The 24,980-nt window shown below is 37.1% G+C and overlaps 2 protein-coding genes across 2 annotated transcripts in view; one reads left to right on the forward strand and one right to left on the reverse strand.

The window, feature by feature from the left end:
- Positions 1–4,470: 4,470 nt before the first annotated feature.
- On the forward strand, positions 4,471–6,079 carry LOC128679313 (uncharacterized). Its single transcript, XM_053761451.1, has 3 exons — positions 4,471–4,686; positions 4,881–5,024; positions 5,515–6,079. The coding sequence occupies exons 1-3, from the start codon at positions 4,483–4,485 to the stop codon at positions 5,668–5,670; spliced, it is 504 nt and encodes a 167-aa protein (XP_053617426.1). The 5' UTR covers positions 4,471–4,482; the 3' UTR covers positions 5,671–6,079.
- Positions 6,080–6,448: 369 nt separating this feature from the next.
- Positions 6,449–24,980, reverse strand: part of LOC128679006 (fatty acid synthase-like) — a 45,414-nt gene continuing 26,882 nt past the window's right edge. Inside the window, exons 18-41 of the mRNA XM_053760933.2 lie at positions 21,615–21,724; positions 19,804–19,994; positions 19,245–19,414; positions 18,471–18,734; positions 17,266–17,386; positions 16,530–16,820; positions 14,977–15,420; positions 14,432–14,602; positions 13,924–14,054; positions 13,515–13,665; positions 12,861–13,032; positions 12,452–12,564; positions 12,024–12,185; positions 11,445–11,573; positions 10,967–11,046; positions 10,371–10,526; positions 9,728–9,979; positions 9,381–9,534; positions 8,892–9,096; positions 8,516–8,666; positions 8,253–8,421; positions 7,858–8,034; positions 7,630–7,732; positions 6,449–7,418 (exon numbers count right to left, since the gene is read on the reverse strand). Of these exons, the coding sequence (XP_053616908.1) occupies positions 6,829–7,418; positions 7,630–7,732; positions 7,858–8,034; positions 8,253–8,421; positions 8,516–8,666; positions 8,892–9,096; positions 9,381–9,534; positions 9,728–9,979; positions 10,371–10,526; positions 10,967–11,046; positions 11,445–11,573; positions 12,024–12,185; positions 12,452–12,564; positions 12,861–13,032; positions 13,515–13,665; positions 13,924–14,054; positions 14,432–14,602; positions 14,977–15,420; positions 16,530–16,820; positions 17,266–17,386; positions 18,471–18,734; positions 19,245–19,414; positions 19,804–19,994; positions 21,615–21,724 (4,657 nt within the window). The 3' untranslated portion in view covers positions 6,449–6,828. The remainder of the gene's footprint in view (positions 7,419–7,629; positions 7,733–7,857; positions 8,035–8,252; positions 8,422–8,515; positions 8,667–8,891; positions 9,097–9,380; positions 9,535–9,727; positions 9,980–10,370; positions 10,527–10,966; positions 11,047–11,444; positions 11,574–12,023; positions 12,186–12,451; positions 12,565–12,860; positions 13,033–13,514; positions 13,666–13,923; positions 14,055–14,431; positions 14,603–14,976; positions 15,421–16,529; positions 16,821–17,265; positions 17,387–18,470; positions 18,735–19,244; positions 19,415–19,803; positions 19,995–21,614; positions 21,725–24,980) is intronic.

Consider the following 24,980-nt stretch of genomic DNA (forward strand, 5'->3'; position numbering starts at 1 on the left):
GGGCTTGGCTCCATGATCACAATACTCACCCGTAGTTGTTCCGTAGCTTAAAGAGACCGCGCGTACGTATATTCAACTTAAAACCTACATGTTTTTCAGAAAAAATATCTCGACCGATGACAACAGAGTGATATTATTGGCTCTGTTTTTAACAGAGATTTGGCACCAGAAATATTGGAATTGTGAATGACAGATGAATAGGCAGAGTAAGAGGGGGTCCTTTAGTGGAATTGGGAGAAATGGTTTATGAGGGCTGATCACCTGTCTAGAGCCTTGTCTTGTCCCCCCCAACTAGGATATAGTAAACGCTATATGTATCGGGTTCCCTTTATCTATCTATCATCAGCAACATACAATAGCAAACACGTTCTGTGACTTTGAAAATTACCTATATTACCAAATGGATTTAAAATGAGTTTTTGATGAATCAATGTTTGATGTTTGTTTACTTATTTTCCATTCAAAATGTATGTATTTGTGTACAAAATGAAATCGATGTGGTTGGCGACTTTATTATTTCTATGTTTTGTAAAAATTGAGAATGCGTCTCCAGCAAAAGGAAAAGCTGTGAGTGAATTATTATTTTTCTTCCCAACCTCACACTCAGGGGCGGATCCAGAATTTATTTCTGGGTGGGGCAGAACGGAACGGGATAAAGAAGGCTCATTGCAGGCTCTAGTTTTGAATTCTATTGTAATCACATATATAAGACTAGATACATTGTTAAAGTCTTGACTGTTGGTGGTGATTTTTTCACCTGGCGTCTTAGCTAATGTCGTAATAATGTAAAATTACTACATCCGTCTACAATAAGTCTGTGGTCTACACTCAACCATACTCTTAATTTTGTATATAATAAGGTAGAATTTTGAACATGTTCGTATTTTTATTTTATGAACATAATTTTTCTGTAAAATTTTCTTTTATTTAGCAATCATTATTGAATTTTTTGTATGATTTTTTTTCGAAAGTTTCTAGGAAACTGGATTGTAGTCATAGAATCATTTCTCAAGACTATGTTTTGTTTTGTAGGGTCCATACAAAATTTCACTACTGTCCACTCGCCGTTGTGTAAGGCATAGGGTGCCATATGAGACTGATCCATCAGCTTTTCTACACTTGGAGACTTACAATAGCACCAATGGAGTGTTGCTAATGCGCGGCAATTTCACTTTTTTGAAGGATACGTCTCGTTGGAAGGTATATAATATAATTATTTGTGTTTGGAGGGTTGGTAATTAACACCTTTTTTTCGTTTAAAAAATTACTAATTTGGTATAGCAGTGATTTAGTCGAAGAAATAAAAAAAAAATACAAACATTCGCTGTAGTTTTGAGAAATATAATTTAGCTAATTTAATAATTGACGTGAGAAAGTACGTGGGTTTAATTTTTTGAATTATTTTTTGTTGACTATAAGGGCCGAGTTTTCAATCCATGGATGGCTCGAATAGCTATCTGAAGAATAAATATTCCAAGGTCTCTTTATTCTTCAGATAAGTTATTGAGCGTTTTTCAATACAAAGTATAAGTCTGTGAGATTGTAGTTGGAGTAAAGCACTGTCTGACAACTAGGGAAGCAGCAGGGCAAAGTGGGGACGATAAAGTACTAAAGCCGATCCTGGGGTCCGACGCTCAACGTCTGAGGATGAAACTAGGAAAACGCTTAGATAATGAAGATGTTTCAAGTACACGATAACATGAGTATGTTTATTTCAGGGCACAGCCAAGCAATTTGTATGGGCGAATGGAAAGTGGAAGTCAAACTTAGTGCTACACAGCAGCGGCTGTCAGGGCATCTTCATCACGATCCTGGTCTCCTTGTTGAGGGTAGATTTTGACTTCAAACATTGCACTGTTAAATTGGTGAGTTAATGATCAATTTAAATTTAATTTCATAGCAAAACTCATATATAGTTATTTACAAATCTATACTATCATTGTAAAGAGCGTTTGTGAGTTTGTATGTTTGAGGCGGATAATTTCCGAAACTACCGAACCGATTTCAAATATTCTTTCACCATTAGGAAGGTGCATTATCCAAGATTGGTATAGGCTATATCTTATCTCAAAATTCCCACGCAAGCGAAGCCCCAGGCAACATCTAGTAGATCTATATTTACATATAGAACACTAATTCTACTCCGAACAAACACTTCATCATCAGCAACTTTATTGTCCTCACTGTGGATACTTGTCTTTCTCATTGATGAATAAGAAGAGTCGGCATGACCCACCTGGAGTGTGCGTGCAAAGGTGAAGGCTCAGTGTTGCGATCATCAAAATAATGAAAGTAATATTAACAATCATGCCTTTATCAGGGTACATACGTGGTGAATGGATTGGACATCAATAAGGTGGGGCACCTGTGGACACCCACTCAGATCTATGGCAAAGAGATGTGGCGAGACGAAGTGATTAGTCCCGATGGCCTCGTCGATTGCTGGGAATTCTTCGATCTAGTGGAGCCATTGTAGAAAGAAAGAAAATCAATTTATTTGATACACAAGATATGGCGTTAAACTAAAAAAAGATTGTAACTAAATCACTATTTTAATATAATTGTATTTGGGTAGTGCTAATTAGCCCTTACAGACGTATTCTTCATGGCTGAGGATCTTGGTCATTTATAAATAGACAACACTCAACGGCTCACACTAAGCACAAATATTGTATCGCGTTTCCGATGGACACGTAATTTTAAGTGATTTGTCATTCATTGAAACATATTTTTTTTATAAGTTTTATTGTGCGAAACGACTTATTGGTGAATGATATCTTAATATAAAAACCAGTTTGATATGAAAATAAATGTTGAAAAAACTTTATTTGAATTCATTGCACCTTTGTAGTGACAAAATAGTTAATCCCTTAGCCTATGGGCATACCTGAAATCCTATGTTACGTAGTGAAAGGACATTCCTTCAGGAAGTCCTTGATGGACGGTATGTCTAAGATTATTGTGACTATTGTACTGGCCACCGAGAAACAAGAAAGTAATTCTCGTATTCTTTATTCAAAATTCCCGCTTGTAATGTGAAAATTGATAAATTTATTGTTAATTAATAATATAATCCACCAATTTATCGTTACACAACAGTTTTATTTATTTCTGACCAAAGAATTTGTTCATTTATATGTTACATAAAATACGTGTATGCAATAGCACATGTAGATAGCGTATCAGAAGAAAATCGGCCAGGAAGTCTGAGAATGTTCTTCACTTCCGGTGTCATTAGGACTTTATATTATATTTGGACTACGCTATCTTATAAAGAATAATATTATGGTCACTATTATTACTCCTATCTATACTCTTATTATAAAGAGGTAAGTCTTTGTGGATTTGTTTGAGGCGGGTATTATCCGAAATTATCGAATCGATTTTAAGAATTCTTTCACGATTAGAAAGGTACATTATCCAAAATTGCTATAGGTATATTTTATCTCAAAATTCCCATGGAAGCGAAGCCCCGGGCAACATCTAGTATTGTATAAATTTCAAAACGTAGATCGTGCGTAGTTAATTCATAGGTAAATCTCCGTGTTGGCATCCTTTGTAATTCCGACCATTAACGACCTGTATGAATCTCAACTTTATGACTAAGTATGTGTTATGTGTGTGTGTATAAATGAGGAAATTACGGAACTTAACTACCAGCAAGATTAGTTACACCGACTAGTAGTTGAACAAAAGTTAAACAAACAACTCCCACATTAACTAGTAGATAAATGAGGGAAACGTGCCCAAATGAGGAGTACAAGTATCTGAAATTATATTTTTATGTACCATTATAAAAATAAGTAAACAATTTATCAATAAATCGCTGTATACGATCTCGAAAAAAAAATTATGATTTAGCAATAAATTTATTCCAATGTGTTTTTAACGACTTGCGTTCATCATAATTATGGTTGTGAACCTTGTTATATTTAGGTAGGTTTAACTAACTTCAGCGAACGCCATTTGCATTATTATAATCTTACCTATAGCTAGTACAAATGAACGCGAATTACATTGCTATAATTTTTTGTTTCTGTGTAATTAGTTCATATTATTATGTGGATGCTAAAACGAAGGGCTTGAAGGTAAAAATTACATAGTTTTGAGATTATTTCGAGGTTCTCCTTTCTCGAAAGATCTTTAGTATTTACTTTTAGTATTTCACAACTGAAAATCAGTGTATTGCCCCCCCCCCCCCCCCCCCCCCCCGGGTAATAGTACCGCTGAGTTGTGTCCTTTTTGTATTGCTGCAAGACACTCATATTTGTATTGAGTGTATTATTGATATGAAGAACCTGTATGCGTTGTGTATTTTGTGTTGTGGCCACAAATAAAGATTTTATCTATCTATTTGGTAACTAGCTGTTCACCGCAGCTTCGCTCGAGTATAATCATAATAAAAAAGTAGCCTATGTTTACCTGAATAAGATGTATGTGATCCTATGAGGAGATACCTAGTTTTGTTATTCACAATTGCGTATGTGGCGCGACATAACTATGCCAATCTTTGTCCAGGGTCCATACAAGTCCCAGGTCCAGTCATGGCGAAGATGTGTCACGCCCAAGCCGCCTTACATCACGGATTCACCGCCGAAGGTCGAAGTGGAAGTCTACAACACCAGCAGCAAAATGAACCTAGTCAAAGTGAAGGTTACTTTAGAACAGATTTACAAACATCTGATGGTAAATATATATTTTCATAGTACGAAACAGTCCACATGTTAAGTGATCACCGCTGCCTGTAATAACACCTGGTTTGTCACACGTTGTCGACTTTGTGGCCTAGGATCTTTTGCTACAGTACCCTGTACTTAATTACGCTGCCTCTCTCACCCTTCATAGCAGAACATGAAGTGAGATTAAATTTCTGTTTGCAGGCAAGAATCAAGTTTTACAATTGGGACAATAGAAAATGGAAGTTTAATTATATGATCCACAGTGACGACTGTACCGGGTCGCTCAGCATCTTCTTCAAGCTGCTGGCACTTAAATATGATAAAGAAGATTGTTCAATCCCTATTGTAGGTACTTTATTCTATATCACTTCAGTCTCTCTCCCTTCTTATCTCTTTCTTCTCGGTTGCTTCCGTAGTTGAAAGTCAGCTTTTCGTCTCCACTTCGTGCGTTCGTCGGCTTCTTTCTATCTATAGATTATTGGCGCACGTCTATTATCTTTGATGACATCAAGCGAGCACTTCTTGGGTTTGCCCCTTCTGCCAGAGCCTAGGGTGAATTTCATGACTGTTTGAACGCGGCGTGTAGCGTTTTGCTGAGCTTCTAGCTTTTGAACAAGGAATATATATTTTTTAAATTAAACGTTCCTAAAATTAACATTGTACCAGTACTTTAGTTATTTATAAAATAGGATAATTAAATTGATTACTGTGTATGGTACAATTTAATAAACACTAATGACAGCCCACGGCGGCGTTCAAAACGCTCGTGAAATCACACACAATTTTTAGATTGATTTCTGTTTAAATTGATCAATATGTTTGATTATTGTTTTAGGGCCAGTATATCATAAATGACATTGATGCAAACACGTTGGACCATGCTCTGACCAACTCATTGACCTACGGGAGGATACTTAATAGAGTTGAGGTTTTCGTCAAAGCTGGCACGATTTTCTGCTATGAATTCGAAACGTCTGTTGTGCCTGCTTAACTTTATTCACCAATAGCTGCAGCTCCGGTAGCCGATGTTTGACGTGTCGTTAAGTATATATTCTTAATTTCATCAAAATCGGTCCCGCGGTTTAGCCATGAAAGCAGGTACAGATTTGATAATTATAAATTTAAGTTATATTTTACTCGTCTTTTGGGATACACAAAACAAATAGGAATAACTTAGTCGCCAAGCTACGGTTACAAGAGTTCAAACTTTTCTTTTTTTTTTTCATATTTAAATCGCAAAAGCAAAAATAGGATTTTTAAATTTCTCCGTGGAAATTAATCGAAACGTCGACAACACCGGCACCTGGCCTGCGATTGATTAAAATGTTAATGAATTCGCTGAGTGATGGGATACAAACGAAACAGACGAAACCTGTTATATTGCTGACGGCTATTACGTATTGACAGAATTATATATTATATAAGTATACTTATAATTTCTGTAAATAAAATGTATACTAATGAATATTATAAATGCGAAAATAAGTTTGTTTGTTACTTCTTCACGCTCTAATTACTCAATATTTTTGTAATTTTGATTACATATAGCTTGAAATACGGAGAAGGCTGTAGTATAAGGATACCCTACTTCCTTCGTGTTCTTGTGGAAAATTTACACGGGCCAAGCTGCGTGCAATAGCTAGTATGTTTATATTGACGAGTTACTCTCAGCAAAATCAGTAAACGTAATCCTATTTTAGGACATGGCAAAACTACACTAGTTGGTTTTTACATGGTTGGTACATGAGAAGTATTAAAGCAAACAGCCATTTTGTAAACGCAAACAAATAAATATATTTATCATTTCCATCACTGTCAACACCCTGTAATTCATTACAATGTATCAGACTATTAAGACTTAGCACAACCTATTCTAATGACCTTTTACAAACCAAGACAAAAATAAATTAACTTAATTCTACGTACGCCCTTAAATTTAATTTTCTTGACGAATATTTATTTGGTACTGGTGTCTTAAGACAAACTTAAATCGATACTAAAACTTGTAACTAGTCACTAAGATTGTTCTAAGTACGGCCACTTATACTATCAGTTAATAATGCGAAAATAAATAAAAATCACAACCTGAACCAATATCCTAAATTCGGTGTCCGTTTTCGAAGCAATATTCCGTTTTAAATTTACCTCTCTAAACTTGTATTTCTCTTTGGTTCTCGACCATGCTAGTAACAACATTGCTCGTTTCTTTCCCTTTCTGTCCTTCTTCGTTAGCCAGAATCCTGTTGATAATATTAGCACAATCCTTGTTTTCAATTATACTGACGTGGTTCCCTTCCAAATAGTGCACAGTGACTGGACTTTCGCTAAATTTATCAAGACCATAATTTTCATCGCATACTACAAACGGTGGGTTATCTTTGGGACGTAAGAGCACAACAGGAGATTTTAGTTTCTTGATATTCTTTACATTGTAGTTCAAGACGACTTTGATACGATCGTAGCAGATGTGGGCCATGGAAGCGATGAAGTGTTGTGAGTATTTGCTCTGCACTGTTGACAGTTTGATGGCAAATTCGATTCTTTCATCGTAGGATTCGATCTCGTTGAGTTTCTCCATCAAGTCTTTGGTGACGTCGTTGTTCGGGGAGACGATATCGATCACATGACAGATCAAGCTGTTTTGGAGTTGAAAATCGTTCTTGAACGTGATAGTCATGGTGGTCATCGCGTAGAGGAATTCGGGGGCGCCATCCAAGCAGAAGACGGTTCCTTTGAGACCTAGACACAAAAAAAAATTAAAATTTTACTTCAATTAATTATTAAATATTTTACCCTAATAAAAAAAATCATTAGGGCGTAATTTATTGATTAAGTTTGTAAAAAAATTGCAAAACTTTTTCTTCGGTGAAATAAAATTGCTAGTTATTGTTGGCAATCAAAAAACTATGATAAGATTTTAAAAAAATCGACTTATAACGAATCTATGTACCTTGTGCCTCGAGTCTCGCTGCCAATTCCAAGGTTAGTACAGAACCAAAACTGTAGCCGAGCAGCCAGAATGGCGCTCCTGGAGCAAGACGGGAAATAACCGACTGAAACAAAACAATTAATTATAGATTCAATCAATTTTCTAGCAAATAAATTATTTGTCGTAAAAGTGGTTACAATTTTGATACAAGTTTCATTAATAAAGCTTCAGAGATGGTCAATATCTCACCTGGTACAGTCTCTCGACCATCTTGTCGCAGTCCTCGCCCTTGTGCTCGTAGCCGAGCTGCAGCGCGCAGACCTTGATCTTCAGCCGGCGACAGAGCGGCTCCAGCGCCGTCGCCGAGCCCTCCAGCCCCGGCATCACGAACATCACGTTCTCCATTACGTGGATCGCTTCTTCGCCCTTAATGCAAAAAATCGTATCGGCACTTGTTGAAGCCATTGTGATTTCAGATACCGGAATTGTCATGGATTGGAATCAGAATATCATCCAAGTTTCTTAGAAACATTTTAGTTTCTAAGTGATTGTTATTTCATGTTTTGAAAATAATAATAACATTATTTAAAGAGTTCAAAAAGAGAGACTTTCTTGTGTTATTGCTTCATTCTCACGGAACTCACCTCGACTCCGTCGCTGACCATAGTAGGCATGTATATGAGAGGCTCGGACACCAGCTTCTCATCTCCAAAGTTCCTCATCAGCACACGAAGTCCTGCTGCCGCTTCGCTCACTTTTGGTGCGGCCGAAGTAGACGCTGCTGCTTCACGCTGCGCCGTCAGTTCTACTAGTCTGGGATTTGTAATGTTTCAGGTTATTAATGCTAAAAAGCCCCACGCTTCATAAAGATATTGAAAGGGTGAAATTGATTTTCACAAGCGTCTACCTGGCAAAAGTGAGAGTCCTGATGTCCTGCGCAGTCAGGAAGATTTCAAACTCTCTTTCCAGGGTCTGCTTGATCTCCACCGCCATCATACTGTCCATGCCCAGCTCAGCCAGGGAGACCTGTTGCGATACCGTCTTCAGGTCCTTGATACCTGAGTAAACGAAAAATGAAATGATAAAAGACGGAAAAAAATTTTGCCATTTGGTGATACCGTAGTTAAAAATTAGGTTTCAGAACAACACAAAATAAAAAATATAATTTAGCGATTGATGAGAAATTTATTGCGAGAGCGTCGACACCCTAAAAATTTAAGAAGACTGATTACATAGCAATGACCTACTGCATCATCAAATTCGTTAAGAGTCTAAATTCATACCCATAATTTGAGCAACAGCATCCACAATGTTGCCGCATCCGGAGCCGCCAGCCTTCTTCTCGGCAACCACGATGGAAGACACGATAGGTGCGTCCTGTTTCAAGAACTTGTCCAGAGCCAACAGACACGAGGATATCCTCTGCTGCAGAGTGCCTCCGATCTCAAGTTGCACGTCATCGTCTTGCATATCAGCAACGAGACCCACCTATTTAAAAAAATGTTTTATTCTTCATGGTGGACATCAGATATATTCTCGGTTGCATTCTCAAAATTGAAGGCTTTTGCAAGACAATTGCGCGAGTAAGATTCGAAACTGATTGTCATCGCTTCTTTTCATCTCCTTTATTATCATTTACCAATTTATATTAGAAGTACAAACACACGTTCCTGAAATCAGCTTTAGAGCGTACATTAAAGACATACTTTGCTACTAAAGCTTACACTACACGTTGTACTAATAAGTCTACAGCAAAATGTAACTCGACTCACATCACCAACAGCTCCCCACTGCACGGCCAATGCTGGTAGTCCCAGCTTCTTCCTCCACTCGCAGATTCTCTCCATCACGGAGTTCGACAGACCGTAGTTGGTCTGCCCGGCGTTACCGCGACCGCACGACACGGAAGAGAATACCACGAAATTCCTGAATGAATGTAATTAATTTATCAAATTCAACGTATCCATTAATTGTAGTCAAAATTGTGGAGTATTATTGGTCTTTAATAATATGATTCGCCGAGTCGTCACGCTAAGAAGAAGAATAATGCGACGGTTCTTCATTTTCTTCTTAGCGTTTCGACTATTTTCGATATTACAACAAATAAAATAATACTCACTTCAAGCCAGGGCAATGTTTCTTGGAGAATTTATCCAAATGCATAGTCGCCAAGGCTTTAGGACCAAACGATGTCTGGAAGGTCTCTGGAGTCTGATTTTGGAAAATCGAGTCTTTCAGTACGACAGCAAGGTTGAAAATTGCATCTACGTGGCCCATTTTGTTGGCCATAAGCAGCATTTGTTCACAGCCCTCTTCTGTGGTGATATCGTGGGTGGAGATTTGGACATCGGCCGAGTAGCCTGCCCAGGCCCTGAGAATAAAAGGGTGTTTGAACAAGCATGGCAAGTTGATTGGAATGTAGTCCAAAAGAATACAAGACTTTTGTAATTTGCCATAATGTATGACATCTATTTCTTACTCTAAAAAAACTACTAACAAATCATTTTACTTATTACTCATTATAAACAAATTCAAATAAATATAAATAAATATAAATTTGACTTTTTGATGGTTGTGCTATAGGAATTTTATTAACTACCTAGCAACCAGGTAAAGTTTCACAAGAGATCTATAAACCTTTGGAAATAAATTGTTTATATAACAGTGAAAATTACATCAAAATCCGTTGCCTGGTTTTAAAGAAGAAAGCTCAGAAACAGACGCAGAGGGCGAATTTGCTTTATACCTATTATGTAGCAAACCTGAGTCTCGAAGACTGGTAGCCGTTGGTGATGCCCCGTCGGGAGGTGAGGAGCACCTTCCTGGCTCCTCTCAGGATAAGCCAGTCCGCCAGCTCCAGGCCGAACCCTCCCAAACCCCCCACTACTATGTATACGTTGTCCTCATTGCACATGTATCTAAAAATAATCGCAATCACTTTATTACGGCTTGCGCGTGTACATGTCTTACTTTATCAAGCTACCCGACACTAAAAAATACTAAAATAGCACCCTTCCTGAAATCTCCAGATCCTGCATTATCGACTTCAGTACAATCCCCAAGGAAATAAAGCAAGAAAAGGACCGTTAATGGACAAACTCGCAATCAATTAAATTAGCGCGTATATCCCAGAAAAGGATTTCTTCCAGACTACAGTTGCATTAGAGGCCTAAATGTATGTGGACATATTTTAAACTTTTTGGCAGCTAAAAAAATTTGAAACAAACTCATACACGAAAAAAAAATTTAACGGAGACCGTGGAAGACTTACATATAAGCTAACTGAAAGAAGCAGGCATCGTCATGACTTAACAGACTAATGACAAATAATACGTTACTCATTATATGTATACCTTACCTAGGAACAGCCTCTACCGGCATGGGCGAAGGCTTGACTGGACGGTTAGTGCGTTCATCTTCTCGTATTTTGATTATAACCTAAAAAAGCCGAATGGTTATAACCCATCCGTTTTATAACTTATGATAGATCTGCTCATGTAACCATATAAAGAAGTACTAAGTAAGTAACAATGTAGTAATCTATTGGCCATAGTAAATTAGCAGGTATCGAAATAAGTGACTATCTGTAACTAAATAATTGTAGTTTTAGGACCAGTTTCACATGTTTTCATAAATTTAAGCTTTTATATTGATTTGGAAATTTGTTGTATAAATTTTAGGTGCCATAACATACAATACTGTTATCTTCGATAACTTTATCAGAAGCTGCCATCAAGTCAGCCCAAGTACTGTTTGCGCACTCGGGAGAGGTGCGCAGATGAGCCTTTAAATTTGCTAAAAGTTCAGAATATTATGTATTTTTGCGGCAATTATACCTTTCCAATGTGTTTTCCCGCCGCCATGTAACGGAATGCAGTCTCGACTTCGTGTTTCTCGAATGTGGTGTAAGTGAGGGGACGAACAGCTCCACTCTCGATACCAGTCAGGAGCAGATCTTGCAGCCTCTATGGTAAAATCATCAATTGATTTAAGAAGTTTGTTTTTGTCGGTGGGGTTTAATTTTAGTCTATTTTCTGCTGTAGATTTTACTTTTCCCACACAATAATTGTGCCACGTCCAGTGATATGTCGATAGCCGAGTGCAGGAGTCAGGACACAGGGGGCAAGACAAGTAGAGTAGGTGAACATAAATAAATAAAATATGAAGGGCAAATCACGCAAATTAATTTAGTTCCATCGCGGTGGATCATGTCTTCAAATGAAGTGTCACGACTCACGAGAGTTGCCGATGTTACTGTCTGAGAGAAGATAAGACAATAAAATTAACGAATTAGTTTCTTGGTTAGTGGCATGGCAAAGTAAGTTCGAGACTTGTGTTATGGAACACTACTTAACGATACTATATTTTATAACATAACACAGGAGGAGTATGCTGTAAAAGCCAATATATCTGACCTTTCTGAACTCCCAGCTCTGGTCGAAGATGAAGTCCAGCATGATGCCGTGGAAGGAGGTCTCCTTGAGCAGGAAGTACATGCCGATGGGCGTATTGTTGCTGATGTCGAACTTGCCGATCTCTAGGAACCGGCCGCGGTAGCAGAGACAGCGGACTGACGCCTAGACACAAGTTAATGTTAGGCTCCAGCCGACTTTAACGTTGACTTCGACCTGCACTAACGCGCCGCAAACGTTTAGACAAAATGGCGTACTTGCGCTGGTTAAAACTAACGTCACAGTTGACTGATGCAATCCGTTCTAAGTGTATTAAAATTACATTAATAATACTTAAGATTTTTGTGACTAAATATTTTTGTCATAAATGTCATACTTATTATGTCTTTGATGTAATAAATTATTTCATATAAAAAATCTAGATAAATTACCTGTAGTTTGTCATCAGACAGCGAATTGAGTACAATGTCGACACCCCTGCCTTTGGTCTCGCGGCGGATCATGTCTTCAAATGAAGTGTCACGAGAGTTGCCGATGTTACTGTCTGAGAGAAGATAAAAAATTAAAATTAACGAATTGATTTCTTGCTTAGTGGCACTGTGAAACTGTAAAATATCATTTTTGCTCTAAGCAGCTGTAATTCGTATTAAAGTCTTAGTAATAAATAGTTACCTAGTTGATATACAGTCATCCTTAGTTGAAGAATTTATACATATTTGATTCGACCAACAAGAAGAGATTTGACGTCAAAAATTTACTTAATAAATGTACTGATGACTTCCAAAGCGCGGATGAAGAAGTCGGTTTTAACCTTCTTTTACATAAAGATTTGACACAAACCCTTCAGCTGCGGGAAAAGCTTTTTGATAAACGCCCTCTTCTCAGCGGTGCCGACGGTCGTGAAGACTTCGCAGCCGAAGTGCAGGGCCACGTTGATGGCGGCCTGGCCGACACCGCCGGATCCCGCGTGGATCAGCACAGACTCGCCGCGCTGGATCTGCCCGACCATCACCTGGGAGAAGGGCGAACTGAATATAATAATCCCCAATAATAATTATTTCGAATGGTTTAAGTATTTTTCAAGCATATTGTTGTTCCACTGCTGGGCAAAAGTCTCCCCTTTCTGTTATTTATAATATAGCAATATATAAATTGGTACAAAATTATGTGCGTGTGGTCTGAGGGCCCACTTCTTGAAATTCTATGCAATTATGCCTGGGATTTAGTGAACATTCCAAAAGAATTGTGAAAGTTGGAGTTAGACTTTGTGAAAGCCAAATAAGCGAGTTACGATATTTTAAGTTTAGTAGGGCCCTCAGTCCTTACAGTGTTGTCTGAGGGCCCACCTGTATCTCAAAAACTATAACCTTCTTTTATCAATGCAAGGAGAACTGAAGAACTGAAATAGTCTGTACTCCGACGGAGTATTACAATATACAATTGACACCTAAACCTTCAAAGGTTTAGGTGTCAATTGATCAATATTAATCTTACCATAGCATAATAAACAGTGCCGTAAGCGACGGGGACGGTGGCGGCCTCTTCGAAGGTCCACTCGTCAGGGATGCACCAGGTCAGGGCTTTGTCCACCTCGGCCAGGTTGGTGTGCCCGCGATTCCTCAACATGCACATCACACGGGAGCCGCTGTTGGAGAAACATCACCGATCCACATGAGTCCATTACTCAATAGAAAAGAGGAGTAATAATATGTATGTACATATTTAAAATCTCGTGGCCCGGAACCTATTCGTCGCCAAAGGAGAATATTTGTTTTTTAAAGATTTTTTTTTTCAAAATTCGCCATAGTAATACCTTTTTGCACCGATAACGAATTAATAAAAAATATATTTGCAGATTATGTATGCGTTGCATATGATGGCAGTGTTATAGAAAAGTGCATACTTGGCGGTGCGGCCGACGATCTCGAAGCCTTGCACGCACTCCTGCGCAAGGCGACCTCGAGCCACCGCGTCCACGGTGACGCGACCCGTGGCCGTCATCACGTCTCGGAAGTTCAGAGCAGAGCAGTAAACCTAGAGGTAGATATACTAAATGAACATCCCATGGAAAATATAGTTTATGATCCAACAATCTGAAAAATATTGTATCGCGGTGTCCGAACTTGGGATCTTGTGGTACATAAGCGAGGACATTACTACTGCGTCACAGAGTACCGAGTGGACGGTGAATTTCAAATATTAGGTGAATGAATTGAAAATCAACATGATAATCATAAGATTGCCATAACTAAATGATGCATTTGATCTCAGTCCACCTCTCCGAGTATTTCATCTGTTCATACAATTTCAAAGAAGAAAGAAGAGTCTGTTAGGTAGACCAAAGTTGAACTGAGAAACTACATATTCATTGCGGTATACCAGAAAATTATATAATAAAACAAAGAACTTACATGCACCATCATGCTGGTATGGGTTTTGAAGGTTTGATCAAGTCTGAGTGGTCCCTCTAGCCACCTGAGCGAAGACAAGTCTCCAATAGTGACGGTGTTCACGTACGCGTGAGTTGCACGAATGGTTTCCAAATCACCAAGGAGAAGGTGGCGGTATGTGCCCCATTGACCCTGAATGGGAAAGCATGTCTTACATACATGAACACCATTTAAAGAACAATCATAATTTATAACGGTATTCAAACATATAAATTAGCGCAAAGGCGGACTTATTGTTAATTCAATTTCTTCCATGGTCACCTTTACGTGGATAGTTGACTAAGAGGATGGTAGCATTCATTAAAATGGTATATAATGAAATTTGCTTTGTATTTACGTCATAAATTCTTTTGAAAACTTATCTTATAAGTCTTGTATCTTGTTGTGTATAAGTCTTGTCTTCTATCTTGATCAGGTTCTTGTTTATACCTCAGTCAAGTTTAAGTTCGGCGAAAGTATTTTAACTAAAAATAACACGTATTTTTTATAATATTTGCAACACTTACATCCTGATAAACATTGACTGCTAGATCCTTATCTAACTGATCTTCATAAAACTCCAAATCAGGATTGAATGCCGGAGCAGACGGATCAGCAATCAAAAGACCATACACCACTTCACCACCAGGTTCTTTCCTGAGGCAGTTCACTAAACCCAGCAGACCATTGATATGTTCATCTTGAGTGTAAAGGACGACTTTCTGCCCTTCTTTCAATTCATCTTTGACTCGATCGATCCAGGAGAATGTTTGGTCTTTTGTGACGATCTGGACGAATTTAGCTGGTCTAGCGCCGATGCGTTTTCGGAGCATGACTAGGTATTCGACGCCAGTGTCTTGGATAGTGATTATGTCATACTTGTCTGCGTGTACTTTGGGGTCGGGATATTCCTTTTCCCGGCTGATGATGAAGCATTTGTCACGAAGAGTAGCAGCTGCTTGATCTAGAACCTTTTGTAATAAAATTGTACATTATTTACTTTTCTGGTTTTCTTTTGGCCACATGTTTCGTAGAAGAAACAAGATATTATACTACACGAGCATCAATAAGGACCAATAGACAAAAAAAATAAGATACGCAGAAAAATATTAGATTTGTGTTAACGACAATTTGGGCATGCTAAGAAATGTATTTAAGGACCCCTCCCGGATTATAAGTTTTTAGATAATTACTAAAATATTACGTCACTATTTCATTACAAAAATAAATAACACAGACAATGTTGCAGTAGATTATTATACAAATTCAAATTAATATTTTATACAGATCCCTAAATCTTGTTAAGGTTTTACGAACAAGGGCTTAATAAAGAAATTAGGAGTACTTAGTTGGTGCGGCTCGGGATTCTGTTAACCTTATTATCAAATTGGATTCTTTTGGAAAGAGATTATGTGAATGTTATTTATGTTTTTATTCTTATTATATTGTCAGAAAAAAGAATGGTTACGTATACATTCTCTTTGTATGAAATCTGAAGTGTAGAACACAAAATAATAATTGTAATGAATATCTCCAGTCAAACATCACGTAATGATTTTAATTATTTTCTGAAGTATAAAAGTAGTTATAGTAGCTAAAAGTAGTTGTAGTAGCTGAAATAACAAAAGCTAGATATATGCTGTCGCGGACTTTTTTATAGGTATTTTATAGGTCTATATATGTCCCAAACAAACCATTGATGTATTTTTTACTGACAAATCAGCGATCGAAAGGAAAACTTTCTGTGACCGTTTTTACGCCGACTTACTTTACAATTTCAGTTATCATAAAAAGTAATTGATAAAAACGGAATAAAATCTAGCCTATGTCCATCCTGACTTTCCATTCTACATATTGGTGAAAGATTTTTTAAATCAGTGCAGTAATTCCGCAGGTTACTCCAAATATACAAACCCAGAAACTTACGCACACTTCATCTTTATAATATTAGTATAAAAGTATGGATTTTGGAATAAATAATATTACGGACGGCTTATTAGTACTTTGATCTGTAGTAACATGACAAAGATGGCTTAAATTAAAGGAAGCCTAATAGAAAAGAGCCTACACCGACACTTACATCAGGTCTCTTCAGTAAATTAGCTCCAATGAACATAACCACGTTGCTCTCCCCACTCAACTTCTTGTTTTCCACAGTGATATTTTGTGGCATCTCGATGGCATCTTCAGAAATGAGAAGAAGCTCTGCCTGCACCAGCGGGAGGTCTCCAAGGATGTCCCCTATCTGCTCTATGAGTGGCTCTGTGGAATTCGTTTTATACTCCTCATCTACCAACTCTATGGTCTTCACTTTGTAGGTTTGGACGTTCTCGTGTATCAGCTGGATGTTGGCGCGAAGGATGTCTTCAATCTAGATAAGAAAATATAATATTATCCTCGTTTGTTCCCGGTTGCATTCGAGCCTCTAAGGTCCGGAGTCAGCTTAAAAAAAACCAAGTAAATTAATCTTTCATTTCGCGCACGGCCCTGACTGCGATCGTATTGTTTTTATTCAATTTAGTTCAATTGTTTTTATTATATCCAGGATCGAAGGGTAAAGAAAATGAAATTTTAGAATATTTAATCAAAGTATTATAATGAGCAATTTTACTTAAATTTTAGGTCTTCACTGGAATCAAAACAAAAATACTGCTAAGTTTGTAACATTTTTATTTAAACTTAAAGCGACTGATGAAGATTTTCTCAAAGATATTATGAAAAAAATTGACTAATGAGAAGGAAAACGAGAAAATGAATACCAGTTGTAGTTGTGTAGAAATGCTTAATTACAAAATTTTGGAATTCAAAAAACTCACCTTCATCTTGTTCTTGCCATAGTTAGGAATAAATTCGCTCTTTTCAAGTACAGGCACTCCAAGAGGTACCCTCCGTGAGATGGGAGTGGCGTGTAGGCCACGGATTTCCACCCCACCAGCCCTGAAACGAAAAATAAATGTTACGTTAGATTTCTGAAGACCTCCGTGACGTGTTGATCACCACGCCCAGTTTTTATTACCAGCGTGGGCAAATATTCGTACTTGTGATCGCAGATGTTTGTCCACGGTTTTGGGTTTGTTGTGAATTAGCTTAGTTCTTAATGAGGGCCGTGACTGTTGTCCATTTTGTTTTTCTTCTAACTAGTGGATTGTAAGGTTTACTGGGACAATATTCACGTACGATAATTACAAGATTTTGACAATCCACGACCTTGATATTTCAACATTTTGTCTTTTACATCCACAGGAGAATGTAACAAAGTTCTATTTTAGAACGGGAACCACAAATGTAAAATGATACAGATGAATGAATCGGTTATTAATGTTATGGCTTCTTCGCAATCAACTGCGAGCATTTGTTGAAATAGCAATAGCAACTTAATTAATATTTGTTTGCATGGCTTCGGACATTGCGGTCGCTGTTGTGTACTGTAGTTGTATCAATTAGACCGCGATGAGTTTGAAATTTTGCTTACGTTATGCGAAAATTGATTTTCAATAAGTATTCTATCTCTGTCTATCATCTGAGTGATTTCCAACTTTTCCCTTAAATCAATAGGATTTCAATAGTACGAAAATTGTTATTAGAAAGTAAATTTAAAAATTCTCCTATTCGAAAGCAGATGGTATTCAAACGGCTGAACATAGCTAAGAACACTTTCGATTAAATTATTTTTCAAATAAAAGAACTACGTGGGCATATCTTGCGACTTTTAAACCTGAAATTCGACACTTAGGCTTTAGAACTTTATGGGATAGTCCATTTCCTGCCAATGACATCATAAGGATGTTCGATCAGTAAGACTAAAAATATATATTTCATTTTGTTGTATCATTGGTAAATACTCTAGCTATTGATCCACATCAATAACCAAAGAAATTTCTAAAGATACAAATAAATCTGTGATAGAACAACTTTTATCACTGATCATGCTATAAGAGCTATCTTTAAAGAAGTGTCAAATCAATATTGTATCCGCATAAACAACTGTGAACATGATAGAAGATTAATAAAGAAGACATACCTAATCACATCTACATCAGGATATACTCTTATCTCAAACGAATGTTTCGAAGAGTCCGGATTCATTTTAGACAAGGCATTGTAGTGGATATTCGCGTCGATGCTTAGCTTCTCGATTCTGGTCGGCACGAAAAGCCCCCTGGTGTCGTTGCCAATGATCTTCATTTGCAGCATACAGTCCATAAAGGTCACCCAGTTGTTGACCCAGGCCAGCCGGCCGCGACTACCCTCCACGTTGCAGCCTATGACGCCGCGGAACAGACCACTGAAATATTGATACAATAATTGTATTGTTTTCATTAGCTTGTTTAGTTTAATTTAGTTGTGACTAGTGGCCGCTATTAATAAATTTTACACATAAATCTTCGTCGGGAATCACACAATGTATTAAAAAACCAGCTTCAAAATTGTTCATCAATCCTCCAATTGATCATGTTATTTGGCAATGGCAATAAAATAAAATCCGTTAAAAATCCATTTTCTTCTCAATCTTGCTTGACAAACTGTTACAAGATTTATCGAATTACTACGTCGCTTGTGACTCGACTGGCGACTCGATGAAAAAATAATTTAATGAAAAAATCCTCCGCACCCGCAAACCGCCCACACGAGAAACCGGATTTTTTAATAAAGCTAGTATTAGTATAAATATGGAAGTGTGTATATGGACTAACATAGTTGTACCTAGAGAAATATAAACAAGGTATACAATGGTAACAATAGAAACAAGAAATATCACTTTGTTTTTCTTAATGAAAATACTCTAGTCTTATACCTGTACTGGTATCCTCTCAGCCGCAATTCCTTGTAGAAGTCCTTAGTGAGCATGTGCTTGATGTTAGGCCCCGTTACCTCGGGCACAGCCGGGAGCACACGGTAGTCTTGACCCACGTTCTTCTTGGCGTAGATCCGACCAGTCACGATTGACGCTCCACTTTCTACGATCTGTCAAGTTATATTAATATATTAATAAGTTATATTACAATAACAATCTGTCAAGTTATATTACAATAATAATATATTCCTACAAATATTATAAATGCGAAAGTTTGTGAGGATGTATGTGTGTTTCAAAGACAACGTAGTAGAAATTTCGGGACAAAAAAGTACCCAATGTGTTACTAATATTTTAAATGCGAAAGTAAGTTTATTTGTTACCTCACTTCTTCACACTTTATCTGTTCAACAAATCTTCTTGAAATTTTGCATACATGTACTTTGAAGTATGGAGAAGGACATAAGGTACCTTTCTCCCCGGAAAATCGTCAGTTCTCGTGGGAAACTGACGCGGGCCACGCCGCGGGCAAAGGCTACAGACTTATTGGAAGTATTACCTCGAAATTACCGCTGCCTTTCTGGATCATGATGATGAACTCCAGGTAGCCGTCTTTAGGGATATTGGTGGCTCTCTGGAATCGCACGTTCTCGAAGACCACAGACACTTCGGTGAACAGTTCACCCATCATCATACCCAATGTCTCCCAGACTAACACGAGATAACCAGTGGCGGGGTAAAGGTTACGACCTGAGAAACGAAAAAATACAATTATACGAACCCTTACATATTATACAAGCGTATTTGTTAGACAAATAAAGAAAAAAACTCTATTCTCAATATTCATTTCGCTACAACTTTTGAACGGCGAAACAGATTTTCAAAATCATAATCAAAATCAAATCATTTATTCAGAAATTAGGCCTTCACAGGCACTTTTTCACGTCATATTCTAAATTAAATGATGTTTACCAAAGCTACGAACTACTAGCATTTCGGAACGACCACTGCTGAGAAGAAATGCCGAAAGAAACTCATTCAAACAGTGTTGGCCCCTATTATGCCAGAAGGGCTTACCATTTTTTAAATATAAATTTATGTATAATTTTTTATCAGTAATATAACAATGTAAGTACACGTTCATGAAACATAATGCTAAGAATTATTACATTATCTATGACACAAAAAAAAAAAACTAGTTCATCCGTTTGAGGGCTACGATGCCACAGACAGATACACAGACAGGCACGTTAAACTTATAACACCCCTCTTTTTGCGTCGGGGGTTAAAAAGAAGTCCCCCTGTCGCGTGTATGCCTGTCTGTACGCGATAAACTGAAAAACTACCGAACGGATTTTTGTATGGTTTTCACCAATAAATAGTGTGATTGAAGAAGGGTTTAGGAGTATAATTTATTATGGTTTTCCGAAGCGAAGCCGAAACGTGTCGCTAGTGTGTATATGTAAAAAAAAGTAATAAAACGATTTTTCGATTTAAATTTGTAACTTTTTAAGAGCAGGTTTTTTAGTTTTTTTTGGCCAAAATCAAAGTAATGCTATACAAAATAAGCTGCCAGCCTTTTGTGTACCTATGTTACAGCTGGGTAGCGCCCTTGATAGGTTATGTAACTTGTACATATATTTTTAATTTTGTTTATTTTTAGGTACATTTAGCTATATTTTAATTTATTATTTTAAATCAAATTGTAATTTATTTAAATGCTTTTTATGGCGTAAACTTATTTTCACGTAAAATATATTACATTGACGATCGAGAACATCTGAATGCAATATTTTTTATACCTCATCTCATTTTGACTAAAATGGCGATTACTGATATCGATATTAATAAATCGCTTAAAGCTTAAAGCTACTCGCCGCATCGTTAGCAGCTTAATAATAAATGTGCTGTTATTCTATTATTCGGTCACAATGCTCATTTCGCGATGCACAATGCAATGAATATTGATAGATTTTGCGGCTTTTGCGGTGATAAATAATGGCTCAATATTATTACATTCTATATAGCAATGTTTTTTTCTGAAATAGCACTTTGAATAGTATAAATAATTATGATTTATTTTTATTTTTTACATGAAATTATAACTAAAAGAAAAAAAAAAATAAAAGTAATTAAAAACAACAAACTATCAAAAAAAAGTAGTAATACTTACACATATTTATACAAAAATGCCAGTCGTCCAATTCGTTACCTTGGTGTAGCGTGCTCAGAAGGCTCACGGCATTGCCACCTTGAATGGCAATGCTTATTCTCTAGTCGAGATGTATGCCAGCCTTTTGGTCACCTGTTACCTAAATGAGTTTGATTGAGATGGCTTATTAACAATTATGTTGGTCACCAAATGCTTACCATCAACCACGTGACCGGCCATAAACTCGCTGTCCTCATCGACAATAGACATTCTTACTGTCCTTTCACCTGATTTCATCTTCTCCTGAGCCCTGTATGACGTCACGTACCTGGGTAATACAATAAGTTTATTTGTTAGACAAATTAAAAAACCCCCGACTTTCAATATTCATTTCGCTACAACTTTTGCTGAACAGATTTTGATGAAACATATTTAAGAACCACTGCTTAAAAATTAGCAAACAAATAAAAAAAAACCGCATCCAAATCGGTTCACCCGTTGATGAGCTACGGTGCCACGTATACGGACAGACACTTAGCTGTCAAACTTATGACATTTGATGTCCGAACCCCTCATTTTTGCGTCGGTGGTTAAAAATGAGTTAGAAGCTTAAAATCTCTCGACCTCAGCATTTTCTTATAGTTTTCAGCCTTTAAACGCACAGCGCAAAATTAACCACAACTTCGCGTTTTATACGCTGGTGTGAAAAACTATTGTGAGAAAAACACAATATTTCTAGGCTTTTATAACGCGCGTTCGTGCAAACGAGACCTGAATCTGTTAAATGATTTACGAGAAATGACTCGTACTAATATTATAAAGAGAAAAGATTTGAACTTTTGTATTATGTTTGCAATGAATAAACTCAAAAACGAACGGGCCGGTTTTAAATAAACTGGCACAACGATAGACGAAAGCTTCAGGAGTAATATAGAATACGTTTTTTGTTATGGTATTATTTTACCCGAGCGAAACTGGATTGGGTCGCTAGTCTATGTACGGTATGTAAAACTAAAACGTATCAGCACTAAAAGAAAAATTAAGTAAATAGAAACAACACCTTTCCTAATTAACCTCACGCGGGGAAATTAATTGGGGCATATAAGTCACCCGGCCGCAAACAAATAGCTCTCATTGCGATATACTACCGCTATGCATGTGAGTGTGGAGTTAACAGATTAAGTTTAAAATATAGGGCTGGCAATGTTGTATAATGTTGTCTACAAAGCCCTTTGAAAAAATAATTTCTAAAAACTCGAAAGGAGAGATTTATAGCGAGTATATATCCGTAAATCTAGATTTTACACATTATGTGGCTTATCTATACATATAATATAACTGTAAGTGGGTCATGTTTGCACATAATCATCACTTTTATTAGTCCCTTGAAGATTTCATGGAACTAATTAGAAGTGAAAACTTTGTTATTTACATTTTTTATCTGTCTGTATTTGTGTACGCGTAATTTGCAGAAACTACTGTATGGAATTGGATATGGTTTTCACAGTTATATAGCGGATAGTCTAACTTAAAATCTGGTATATGTTTCATCGCGATGCGTTGCTTAGAACACGAGATATTGACAAAAATAATTTATGAGCGGACCAACATAATAAAACGGCGAACGCTATAGTGTGTGCCCAAATTGATTGCGTGACATCAGTCAGCTCGCCACGCACAAATTGGTCGATATATTGAGCTATTTTGCAAATTGACATGAATATCTACTACCACAGTAAATTTAGCTTCGTAACCAGAATGTAATGTATTGAAAAATCGTTAAAATTAAGCTATATTTAGTTAATGTCAAAATCTTTAAACTGATTAATTTATAATTTATGTAGTTATTCAAAGAGTGAAAGTTTAAAAAACAATCTTTAAATTCTTAGTTGAAGTTAAGGAAACCGATTATGAACTGTTAATGGATGGAGGCCAGTTTTTTTCTGTCCCAGTCACCCATTTATTATATGTATAGCGGACCGCAGTCCCAATCGGCCAAGCAGTGTAATGGGTTTACAAGGACCGCAGTTGTCAAAGACTCGACATCTATTTGTCTAACTATGTGGTTTGTGGCCAAATCCAGGCAACGGAGGTACATTCATTCTATTAACGTGATGCCAATCTGTTTTTCAATTTGTGACTGCTGCAGAAACACGATAGGTAATTACTTATTGTTAATAATGACAAATCGATATCCAGGTATAGTTTTGTCAGCCAGCCAATGTGAGAAGTGATTACTTGTCAATGTGAGAAGAGATCAATTGACACACTGCACTGAAGGATCTAAAAAATCCTTGGATTGAGAAATTTTATCTTCTTCTTCAACTGCGCTTTGGAAGTCGGCTCGAGTAAGTAAATTTTTAACGTCAATATTTGGATAGATTTTAATGAAGAAGACCTTTTGGCCATATGCTAATATTCTAATGAAGTCTTGTGGCATGATAATAACCTATAAACATCCTAATCACGTGACGCAAACAGCAATGGATTGCCACACTCTATGACAGATTTACCGATTATGATCGAACTAGACGACGTATTGTTGGATTTTTGTTATGTTATTGCAAATTTCACGTCAAAATTACGGAATATACAGTAAAATACATGTAGTTACCCTAAGTGGAACTTTATGCGATGGTAATAGCATAGAATTGCGATAACTTTGAGTAGGTTGATGTGCTGTTGATTGTACTTCAAATTGTAGATGTGGCATTATAATCCCTGTGTTCATGTTGTGGACTGCAATCGACCCTGGGCTGGAAACCACAGGGAAAAGTCCTAACCAGTCGTGATAAAGTGTTTATGATGTACTAGCGACGTGCCCTGGCTTCACACGGGGTCATTTATGTATAAACCTTCGGGAATAAATCATCTATTACCTTTTGCGTGGTTTAAAAGAAGAAAGCCTAGAAACAGACAGATGCGGATGGTGACTAGTTTTTTATACTATGTACGTAGCGAGTATTGGGACTAACACACTTTTATGCTTTTAAACGTGGGCGGAACTACGGGAAACACCTAGTTTATTTATAAGTTGGCCTTCTACTGTTTTTTACTCGTGCAAATTGGCATCGTTGCCCGTATTTTTCAACTGTACACTGCAGGCTGCCTTTATTCCGTGGCTTTGTATGATGATGTATGGCGTTTGAGCGCCGGGCGCGGGGTAGTTATATTAGTTTCACGCCGAGTTTATTATTGAGAAATATTTTAGCACGCTAAATAATTATTCATAGTATAAAGAAGTTACAATGTAAATTTTGCCTTATAAGACATACAAAGCAAAAAATAGTCTTACATATTATAAAACAAAGTCCTCTCCGCGCGTCTGTCTGTCAGTTCGCGATAAACTCAAAAACTACTGCACGGATTTTCATGCGGTTTTCACTAATAGATAGTGTATAGTACCTGAGGAAGGTTTAGGTGTATAATTTATTATGATTTTACTCGAGCGAAGCAGGGACGGGCTGCTAGTAATTCATATATTGTGATATTTTAAATTTTATTTGTAAAACATGTACGTGATTTGTGATCTTCAAGTGTCTGAATTATACTTCTATTTCGACGAATAAGATTTGTAATTATGA

The sequence above is a fragment of the Plodia interpunctella genome, chromosome 21 (genome assembly GCF_027563975.2).
Source record: "Plodia interpunctella isolate USDA-ARS_2022_Savannah chromosome 21, ilPloInte3.2, whole genome shotgun sequence".
In the NCBI taxonomy this organism is placed as follows: Eukaryota; Metazoa; Arthropoda; class Insecta; order Lepidoptera; family Pyralidae; genus Plodia; species Plodia interpunctella.

Excerpts from the sequence above, each read along its gene's own strand:
- LOC128679313 (XM_053761451.1), top strand. The coding sequence starts at position 4,483 with ATGTGGCGCGACATAACTATGCCAATCTTTGTCCAGGGTCCATACAAG. Across the intron at positions 4,687-4,880 it reads AGATTTACAAACATCTGATG|GCAAGAATCAAGTTTTACAA; the intron begins GTAAATATATAT and ends TTCTGTTTGCAG. Across the intron at positions 5,025-5,514 it reads AAGATTGTTCAATCCCTATT|GGCCAGTATATCATAAATGA; the intron begins GTAGGTACTTTA and ends TTATTGTTTTAG.